Here is a 10,229-nt window from a genome sequence, read left to right on the forward strand (position 1 = left end):
TGAAATTCAAGCCTGCTCTTTGAGGCTGGAGTGAGGCCACTCAGGAATCATTAAAGTCCAGGTCTGCATGTGATGGTTAATATTAAGTGTCAACTTGATTGGATCGAAGGATGCAAAGTATTGTTCCTGGGTGTGTCTGAGAGTGTGCTGTCAAAGGAGATTAATATTTGAGTCAGTGAACTGGGAGAGGTAGACCCACCCTCAGTCTGTGTGGGCACCATCTAATAATCAATCGCCAGCGCCACTAGAACAAACCAGGCAGAAGAAAATGGAAAACCAGACTTGCTGAGTCTTCCAGCCTCCAACTATCTCCGGTGCTGCATGCCTCCCGCCCTCGAACAACAGACTCCAGGTTCTTCAGCTTTTGGACTCTTGAACTTACACCAGTGATCTGCCAGGGGCTCTCGGGCCTTTGGACATAGACTAAAGGCTGCAATGTTGGCTTCAATACTTTTGAGGTTTTGGAACTCGGACTGCCTTCCTTGCTCCTCAGCTTGCTGATGGCCTATTGTGGGACTTCACCTTGTCACCATGTGAGTCAATACTCCTTAATAAACCTTACTTCATATATACATCTATCCTATTAGTTCTGTCCTTCTACAGATCCCTAACTAATACAGCGTGAAACACTACCATCCAGCCATCTGATGGCATGACCATTTGCTAAACAGTTGCTCACAAAAGGTCTGAGTCCAGAAATCACTATCTCCCATTCTGTGAGCACTTCTGAGTGCACTATATTAAAAACTGGAGTTAATAAGAAGCAAAAGAAAGTAAAATTTAATAATGATAGTGTCCATGCCAAGAAAGAATAAAAAATATAAAAGGTAAATTAAATAAGAGATCATGATTATAACTGCTCTCGCTTTCTAAAAAAAAAAATATTTAAAACACCATGATTCCTACTCAAGTTGCTTTTGAGAGAGAGACAGAGAGAGACTGAGCAACCTTTCTTTTCCAGCTCAAGGTATTTCCCTAAAAGAAGCCCAGCTGCATGAAATATATAGGCATCATTTTAGCAATATATCTTAATTTATTTATAAAGGGCTACATTCTGATCAGGATACCCTTCCTATCCTTCCCTTCCATATAATATTTCCCACATTAAACTGCTAAAGAATACAAAAGTAATAAGAACAGGAATCATGCACACAGCTTGCTGTCTACATTGAGAGCTTATACTCCACTGGCTTCATCAACATAACTTTACTAATACAGCAATCTCTTGCCTAGGAAAATAAAAGTTTCAAAGAACTTTACTGTTCATTTCAGCAACCGCCTGAAAGATCCATCAACTCTTCAGTCAAAAGTGTCAAATGACATTTTTCAGTCCCAAAACTCATTGAACTGTTGCCTAAAAACCTTTGTCTTCTTGGCTCCACCAACCCTAAATCATTATGATTCCTACCTAACTCTAACCAAACAATCCCCCGCTATAAAAGACCCACTGTACCCCAGATTTCAAAATCAGAATAAATATACTTAAATCCCTTCAACGTCTGATGTGCTAGTGCCTCAGTCGAGGTAGTGCTCTCCCTTACAGCATTATGCAAATAATGTCAGCCCTGTCATATGAACAGGCTATTTGGCTGATATTTGGAGAGTACAGTATATGATCCATTTAGTCACCACTGCTTTGCATCATGTCACAGTAGACTGTGCTTAGATCCTGTCATCAATATGTATGTATATTTCTGAATCAAAATACATGATCTGAATGACCTACAGGTATATTCAGGCAAATCAGTCACTAGCCCAGAGATTTAAATGTGCAATAACACATCCTCCCAAAAAAAACTAAGCATGTGTGAATATATTTAGTCTGCAGAAGAGTTTATTCCATTACATTCATTAGAAGCATGGCAGAAAACTGAGAACCAGAGGAAAAAAGTGACTAATCAAAGCATGTATAAAAATTGGTCAAGGTGGGATGATAGCTTGAGCCCAGGAATTCAAGACCAGCATGGCATCAGACTGAAACAACGTTCTAAAAAATAAATTAATTGCTCAGGTGTGGTGTTCGCACCTGTAGTACCATCCACTTGAGAGGCTTCAGCATGAGGATTATTTGAGCCCAAGAGACCCAGACTTCAGTGAGGTATGGTCATGCCACTTCCATCCAGCCTGGGCGAGAAAGCCATACCCCGTCTGAAAAAAAAAAATTATAATTAAAGATATAAAAATAGTTTACTTCTTTCACAACAGGCTTTTCTGAGACACATCTTCCATTAAGGGTGACATAGGACTGTGTGTTCCCAACGTTTCTCAATGCATGAGATTGTTTGGGGAAAGAAAAACAAATGCTCTCTTAAGTCCCTTTATTTCCACTACAAACACCCTGTGGATGCGAGTACGAGAACAGCAGGAAAACCACGGTCAGCCTGCAAGTGGCAGACTCAATGGGCATGCTCCCTGCTAAGCAAGTTCCGGCTGCCCATGTGCCTTGCTGTCTGTCTTCTATCCCTGCAGAGCTGTGGAAGGAAACGTCATGACTTCTTTCTTCCCAACTATGACACAGCAGGTAGGTCAGCAGACCAGTCCTCCCAGAAGTTGAAGTGTCAGTGAGTGTGAGGGAAAGCGGAAGGGCTTCCCGTGGGTTGGACCACTCGGTCCATGGCCTCATATAGGTTGTCATCCTTCTACTAAAAGGCAGCGACATCACCATGGCCTTGCTGTTGTGGGGTCCTGGGCAGGGGAGGAAGTAAGGGCATAGAGGGGAGGAGGGTCAGATGAACATGGAATGAGTTGAAGGGTGACATTATTTGCAGTATTTCAGTCTCAGAGGCATAAAAAAACCACACAGAGAGGATGGATTCCAAAGTCCTTAGTGGGGACCTTGGAAGGAGCAGAGAACAGGGCACGGGGGGACACTGAAGGGGCAGTGCAGCTCTTAAGGCAACAGGCGACCTCACTGCGCATGCTCCTTGGGTGCCTCCTTAGTGCGCATGTTCATTGGGCGCCTTCCCATTGGTCCTTCGCCCACCTGGGAGCTGTGATCCTGCAGCTTGGGTACCTGAGGTCTGGATTCTCTCTCCCCTACTGAGACGCAGCCAGTAGGTCCACAGGCCGATCCAGCTGGGAGCTGAAGTGTGAGTGAGAGTGCGGAGGAGCCAGCGGGCTTCCGGAGGGTCGGGGCGCGTGATTGGTGACTCCGAGTAAGACGGGCCTTGATGTCGTCGTCCTTCTCGTGCGGCCCCGCAGCTATGGGCCTTCTTGTCTTGTAGGGGTCAGAACGAAGGAAGAAGGAGGGCTTCAGAGTGGGACGGGGGTTAGGTGAAGCTGGGGCAATGCTGGGGTGCTGTTGGCGGTATTCCAGTCCCAGAAACGCCTGGAACTCCCAACAGAGGACAAATTCCAGACTCCTCAAGGGGCATCAAGGCTGGAATGTCGTGGGCAGTAAGGAAGGGGCCTAGAAAGTGGGAACACTCCGGACTGGTGACCGCCACCCCAAGGCTTGTATAACGAACCGCAGAGGTGCCCGCCCGGTGAGGACTGCCCAGTGCTATGTGGCAACTTCTCAACTCCATCTTGGAAGTTCGAATGGGTGGAAGGGGCTATGCATTCCAACAAAACTCGATTTTAGGGGGGAAACGGGCCTAGCAAATGGGTGTGTGACAAAAGCCATGGGCACTTTAATTTTAATTCTCAAGCTGTATTTTCCTAAATGTCTCACGATGGAGAGTCCAATTGCGAAACCAAACCTCATTGGAAATACCGTGTGTCTCTTGCCATAAGCCCTAAGGATTGCTCAGCTAGCTTAACGAACATAAGTGGCTGTACAAGTATTCGATTCAGAAGGCATACACACTTATACATGCCCTCTGACTTACTTTTCAATGTCTTACCAAATTTTTAAAAATTGCAAGTTAGCATTTGGCCATGGAAGTGCTCAAGTGTGGTATACACTCAGGTGCATTTTTCCAATCACAGTATTCTGGTTTTTGCTTTGGTTTGGTTTGGTTTTTTTGAGACAGAGTTTTGCTCTTGTTGCCCAGGCTGGAGTGCAATGGTGCAATCTCGGCTGGCTGCAACATTCGCCCCCCGGTTCAAGTGGTTCTCCTGCCTCAACTTCCCGAGTAGCTGGGATTACAGGTGCTCGCCACCACACCCAGCTACGTTTTTGTATTTTTAGCAGAGACGGGGTTTCACCATTTTGGCCAAGCTGGCCTCGAGCTTCTGACCTCAGGTGATCCATCCCCCTCAGCCTCCCAAAGTGCACACTATTCTCTTTGCAGACTGAAATATGAGTTGGCGAGGAAGAAGATATAGACCAAGACGATGTTTACGACTTGCTCAGCTGGTTGGTCCTATGCTTGTGAGTGACTTCACATTCGATTTTTTTCTACTAGCAGAAATTTTTTTGTGTGGTAGTTATTGTTGAACTAGTATAGATACACTGATAAAGGTCTCCCATGTTGATAAAAAATGATCATGGCGTCTCATAAGGAAAGAGTAACCCAAGAAGACTACATACTGTTTTTGCCTGGATGTGTGAACTTGTGTTCCTCGATTTCACTGGTGATTTCCTCTTCATGCTTATTCATAGCACATTACACCCATTCAACCCAACATAAATTAAAATGGCTTCCAACGCCATTGAGGGTAACGGTCTCAGAGTAACCTCTCTATGGGAAGAGTAACTTAATGAAGAATAAGTATGTGGAATCGTTTTGGGATAGTGTAGGAGCATGTCTTTAAACATGCATATGATCAGAAGTATCTGTGTAATCTGTATATTCATATTATTGACATGCATTGATAAGAAAATTTTTTTATCTGCACACACACACACCACCACCCCCGCCCTTGTCCCAGGAGCCCAGTGTGCCAGAGCCTCAACAAGAAGAACCACCAACTGAAAGTCAGGATCATACACCTGGTCAGAAGAGAGGAGAAGATCAGGGTGCAGCTGAGATTCAAGGTGCTGGGAAGGGAAAGAAAGAATGTCTATGGTGGGAGGAGGCTTGTGTGTGCATCACGCCTTATGCCATGACCAGTAACAGGAGGAAAGAAAGCAATAGGAAAGGATCTCAAACATTTGCTGAGAGTTTTGCAAGAGGCTGGAAATGTGATGAGTATAGTTTGCAGCTTCCTGCAGTACCCGGATATGATGAATCTTCTCTTTTTCTTTGAGATGCATTTTGTATGCTTGAAAATATAGTCCTTCCTAAATCAGATGAAATCGTTTAATTGGTTGTATAAAAATGTACATTATTTCACTAGTTTAACTTGATATTCTTAGGATGTTGCAGTGAGATCCTCTCAGCCATGGTGTTCACAGTGTTGTAAGCACCCTTTGATAGCATGTGGAGTGCCAAGTCACCCTACCATATAACATCCCAAATAAAGCCCATTTGCAAAGGGATGTTAACCTCATTTTATAAATAAGAAAACTGAGGCCGAGCGTGGTGCCTCACCCCTGTAATCCCTGCACTTTGGGAGGCCGAGGTGGGCGGATCACTTGAGGTCAGGAGTTCGAGACCACCGTGGCCAATGTGGTGAAATCCTGTCTCTACTAAAAATATACGAATTAGTTGGGCATGGTGGCACACACCTGTAATCTCAGCTACTAAGCAGGCTGAGGCAGGAGAATTTCTTGAGCCCGTGCGGCGGAGGCTGCAGTGAGCCAAGATCGCGCCACTGCACTCCAGCCTTGGTGACACAGCGAGACTCCATCTCAAAAAATAAAAATAAATAAATAAGAAAACTGAGGCTCAGAGATAGAGGCTTACCAAGAAAACTTGACTCATGGAGAAGGAATTCATATTTTGTTCCAAGGTGTGCATTCTTCCTGCCATCTATTTTAGAAAATGTGAATGATTTTGCTTAAAAATGCTTAATACTCAAATGTGTCTGTACTATAAGGTACTTCGATATTGGCTCAGGACAAAACGCAGTTCAGTGAAACAGGATAGCAACTCCAGAAAAGAGGTCAATGAATGACAGCCACTGTTTCCTTTGATGTACATTTTTGACAGCATGTTTCGTAAAAGGTGGATAATTCAGGATGTTGGCGTGCAGGTAACTGTGTTAATAGGATATGGAAGGGGCTTTTAAAAGTTGTTTCAATATTTTTATAATTAGAAAACTCCAAGTACGATAAGATTATCGTGAAACAGAAATTGTTTTCTCAACGGATTGCATTTTCAAACTAAAGATAGACAGAATTTGGGCCATGGATTATTTTAGCAATTCACTGTTAAGGGGTTTCCAGAATATGACTGTCAACAATGCTCATTAATTTCTTTGCACTTCAGTTCCCATACTCTCACTGGAAGACAGTGATTTTGCTGTTATATTTCGTACTTTTTTTCTTAATGACATTCATGTATGGAAAGTCACATATAGGGCCTTTGGACCTAAGAATTACTTTAATAAAGTTTAACCCCAACATTTTCAAGATACCTCAACAGGGGATGAGTGTCAGGACCATAAGATTTGTCATAAGCTCACCAATACATTGATCTAATCCTTCAGAAAATTACATTTAAGTTATGATTAAAATGCTATCCGTGAGGCCGTCTTCAGTTTTCCTAGGTAGCTGTGTGTTTATAATACACATTAGTAAAGTATGGGAAATGCAGGTGTGCTGAGACTTATCCTCAGATTGTCATTTAAGATAAGATATCATAATACAGGAAAACAAACATTTATTACCACAGTAGCCTCTAGGCTTTTATTGAACAACACTGAGGAAAAGAATAGGATCATCTCCTTATTTATCATTCTGGTTTGGCTGCTCCAGTCCATATCCTTGGTATTTTTCAGTGCCTAACCTGGAAGCTGATCTCCAGGAGCTGTCTCAGTCAAAGACTGGGGATGAATGCGGAGATAGTCCTGATGTCCAGGGGAAGATTCTGCCAAAATCAGAGCAATTTAAAATGCCAGAAGGAGGTATGTTATCCATTAAGATTCAAAATTATGTGCTTTCTGTATTCCACAATATTATACTTTTGATAATAAAAGGAGAGAATATTACTGCCCCTTTAGAAATAGAGTTCAAATGCAGACTTTCTTTGGAAGGTAATTCAGACCCCAGAAGCCTGACTGCAAAGCTGAAACACTATCAGATACAGACACAAATTGGGTGAAAGCCATATTGAACCATCAAATAGGAAAGCATTTTCTTACTTCTGATTATAACCAACAGCTAACAATTTTCAGATTATTTTGTAATTTCTGCTTTTCACAAATATATAATACACTCGTAATACCTCTTTGTGTGAAATATGCTGATCCCTGAAGAAGATTCTAGTACCAGCTCTAACATAATTTGTGAGATTCTGGACAAATCACATAAATCCTACACCCATTTTTGCTTTTATTGAAAGTAGTGAATGCACATCAGATAGATTAAAATCCATTTCATTGCTGATTTCTACATGCTCTGGTTCTGTTGGAGAGAATACAAAGATATTTGGATTTTCATGATTTGTTTATCATAACGATCAGCTTCAGTCCAATTGTAATATCTGAGTTGAGATTTTATTGCTCCTAAGAAAACGAGCAGGCACTCTGCTTGATGTTTGTTTTTCCATAAGGAGACCTTCATGAGTGTTCTTGGATTTTGTCAAATCCTGAATTCTCTCAGGCTCTTAAACAACTATTGTTTTATTTATTTTTGTTTGTTTTTGTTTTGTTTTTTTCGGACGAGGTCTCGCTCTGCCGCCCAGGATGGGGTCCAATCTTGGTTCACTGTGACCTCCGCCTCCCGGGTTCAAGCGATTCTCATGCCTCATCCTCACATGTATTTGGGATTACAGGTGCGTGCCACCACGCCCAACTAACTTTTGTATTTTTAATAGAGACGGGGTTTCACCATGTTGGCCAGTCTGGGCTCGAACTCCTGACCTCAAGTGATCACCTGCCTTGACCTCCCAAAATGCTGGGATTACAGGTGTGAACCACCTCCCTCACTGGACCCAATGATTGCATTTGCAGGAACCTACTGGACATTCAGACCATACATTCAGACCATTCCCGCAGTGAAGCCTTGAATGACTGAATAATAAAATGGAAAGAGGCAGTCAAGTTTTTGTGGCCCATGAAGTAGGGAACATGCATGTAGGTCAGTGATGCTCAAAATGGTTGGAAGATGCCTGCGCTAAGCATTCTCCCTACCCTTCTGTCAATCGTCATGAGCTACTGTGTGTAATTAGATTGAAGACACATATGGTAACCTCTAAACATATCAGAGGTTATATATTACAGGTTTCTGCCTTGAGTCATCAGATGATATGATTTAAAGGTCAAAGACTATAACATACTAAGTCCTGAGTAGTCCACATAAGTATCTTTTACACATATTTTCCAAATTCCTGACTTAATTAGAACTTCTGCATTTAAAGGATGAACTGCATTTTTAGGGGAGAAATTATCTAAATGTTTTACTCCACACTTCTGAACCGCTCCATTAGACTAATTATATCAATAGATAGTTTGTAGACGATTTCCAGGAGCCTACTGAACAAGCCTCAGTTGTATTCTTAGGACAGTCATAGCGTTAAATGCATATCTTATTAAAATAGATAACAAATTACATGATACAAGAAAATAATACTAAGACATAAAAAATAATAAAAGAGTCACAGAATAAACTTAAGGGAAAAGGAAGCAGGCAGTAAATGAAAGGTATGAATCATTAACAAAAGGAAGACTAATCCAAAAGTAATACATTTAATAGATCGTTCTTTTGAGAAATAGGTAGGAAGACAGCATCCAGTAGATTAAACAATCTTGAAAAAAAATGGAAAAAGCACAACATGGAATATGAACAAGACCCAGATATTGAATGTAGGGCATAATTGAAAGTGAATACATTCTTAAACACTAATATTTTCAGAGTATGGATGAAATGGTTGACATGCTAGGGATGCCTACATTATTTAATATGTCCCTGCAATACCTGAATATCTGAACGCCACAAAGACTGTGCATGAACTTGTGAAATTTGCTAGTCGTCCCTCAAAAACAGTTACTTTTAGAAGCAAATATTTAGCTTTTCCAGATGTCTTACTCTCCGTTTTCATTTCCCTCTCCATCCATTTCTTCTTTTTTTTCCACACTGGTTATGATATATAACTCTTTCACATTTTAATATCAATCATGATCTTGATACCTTAAAACTTATATGACCTTTTAATTAATTGTACAAACGGGAATAGTTTCCAGTGAAAAAAGTGTCATTATTCATATTGACATGAGGACTATAGGTGAAAACTGGATGCAAATGGTTAGTGTATGTTAAAAAAGAACAAAGAAGGGTAAACTAGCTCAAAGCAATATCACAGCACTTCTTCACGATAGAGAAAAAACAAATGCAATACTGGCCTTTCTATTCATTCCACTTATGTATTTCCTAATGTGACATTAACTGTTTTCTCAAAAGATAGTTTTCAGACTATTTGCAGGAACCTATTGGACATTCAGACCGTACTCTCAAGCCAAAACTTTAAATTATGCATTTTTTCTCGAGGAATTTTTTTTTCAGAAATTCCTTCTGTTTCTTAGGTTTTTTGTGTTCTCGTTGTATTTTGAATAAACTCTACACAATGTTTGCCGTCTACTTTAAGCCCCTTTTGATAGATTCACTTGATGTAATGTGATCTGACCTCAGACTGTCTTTTGGTTTCCTTCTAGCACTAAAAGCAGGGTGTGTTTTAAAAATATTGCTAATGTATATGTTTGGAAGTGTATCCTCAAAGTCTCTACAGAGGTCTAGTTGAATATTAGCCGTAGGGAGACTCTTCAGATTCTGGTTTTAGTCCACTGTATAAAACTAAACCTTTGGTGTCCTTTGCATACCTTTAATTTCATCTGAATACAGTTCTGCTAGTAATGTTCCCTCCTGTTATGTTTCTATTGCAGGGGAAGGGAAACCACAGCTTTAAACGAAGACAACCAAAAGAATGCAAACTGGATTTATCCGAGATATTTGACTTTTAAAAATCTCAATAAAGTTTTCCAGTTTTCTCCAAAGAAGTATCACACATCTTTTGTTCATTTATTCTCGCATATTAGACCCTATTGGAAATTTTGGCCAGGTGCAGTGGCTTATGCCTGTAATCCAAGCACATTGGGATGCTGAGGCAGGAGGATTGCTTGAGCTTGGGAGATTGAGACATGCTTGGGCAACATGGCAAAACCCGCTCTCTACAAAAATAAATGAATGAATGCATGAATATATGCACATATGTATGTAGGTGTAGTCCCAGCTACTCTGGAGGCTG

The 10,229-nt window shown here is 41.2% G+C and overlaps 1 protein-coding gene across 3 annotated transcripts; it reads left to right on the forward strand.

Moving 5' to 3' along the window:
- Window positions 1-2,716: 2,716 nt before the first annotated feature.
- On the forward strand, window positions 2,717-9,981 carry XAGE5 (X antigen family member 5). 3 transcript variants are annotated; one of them, XM_019019110.4, is made up of 5 exons: window positions 2,717-3,089; window positions 4,236-4,315; window positions 4,816-4,921; window positions 6,769-6,894; window positions 9,868-9,981. In XM_019019110.4, exons 2-5 carry the CDS (start codon window positions 4,244-4,246, stop codon window positions 9,888-9,890), a joined length of 327 nt encoding a protein of 108 aa, XP_018874655.2. In that variant the 5' UTR covers window positions 2,717-3,089; window positions 4,236-4,243; the 3' UTR covers window positions 9,891-9,981. The 3 variants fall into 3 exon arrangements, with proteins under 3 accessions (XP_018874655.2, XP_063558920.1, XP_055231761.1); XM_063702850.1 differs by having other exon boundaries at window positions 3,034-3,155; XM_055375786.1 differs by lacking the exons at window positions 2,717-3,089; window positions 4,236-4,315; window positions 4,816-4,921 and adding an exon at window positions 5,866-6,021 and having other exon boundaries at window positions 9,868-9,975.
- Window positions 9,982-10,229: the final 248 nt, after the last annotated feature.

This window comes from Gorilla gorilla, chromosome X (assembly GCF_029281585.2).
Source record: "Gorilla gorilla gorilla isolate KB3781 chromosome X, NHGRI_mGorGor1-v2.1_pri, whole genome shotgun sequence".
NCBI lineage: Eukaryota > Metazoa > Chordata > Mammalia > Primates > Hominidae > Gorilla > Gorilla gorilla.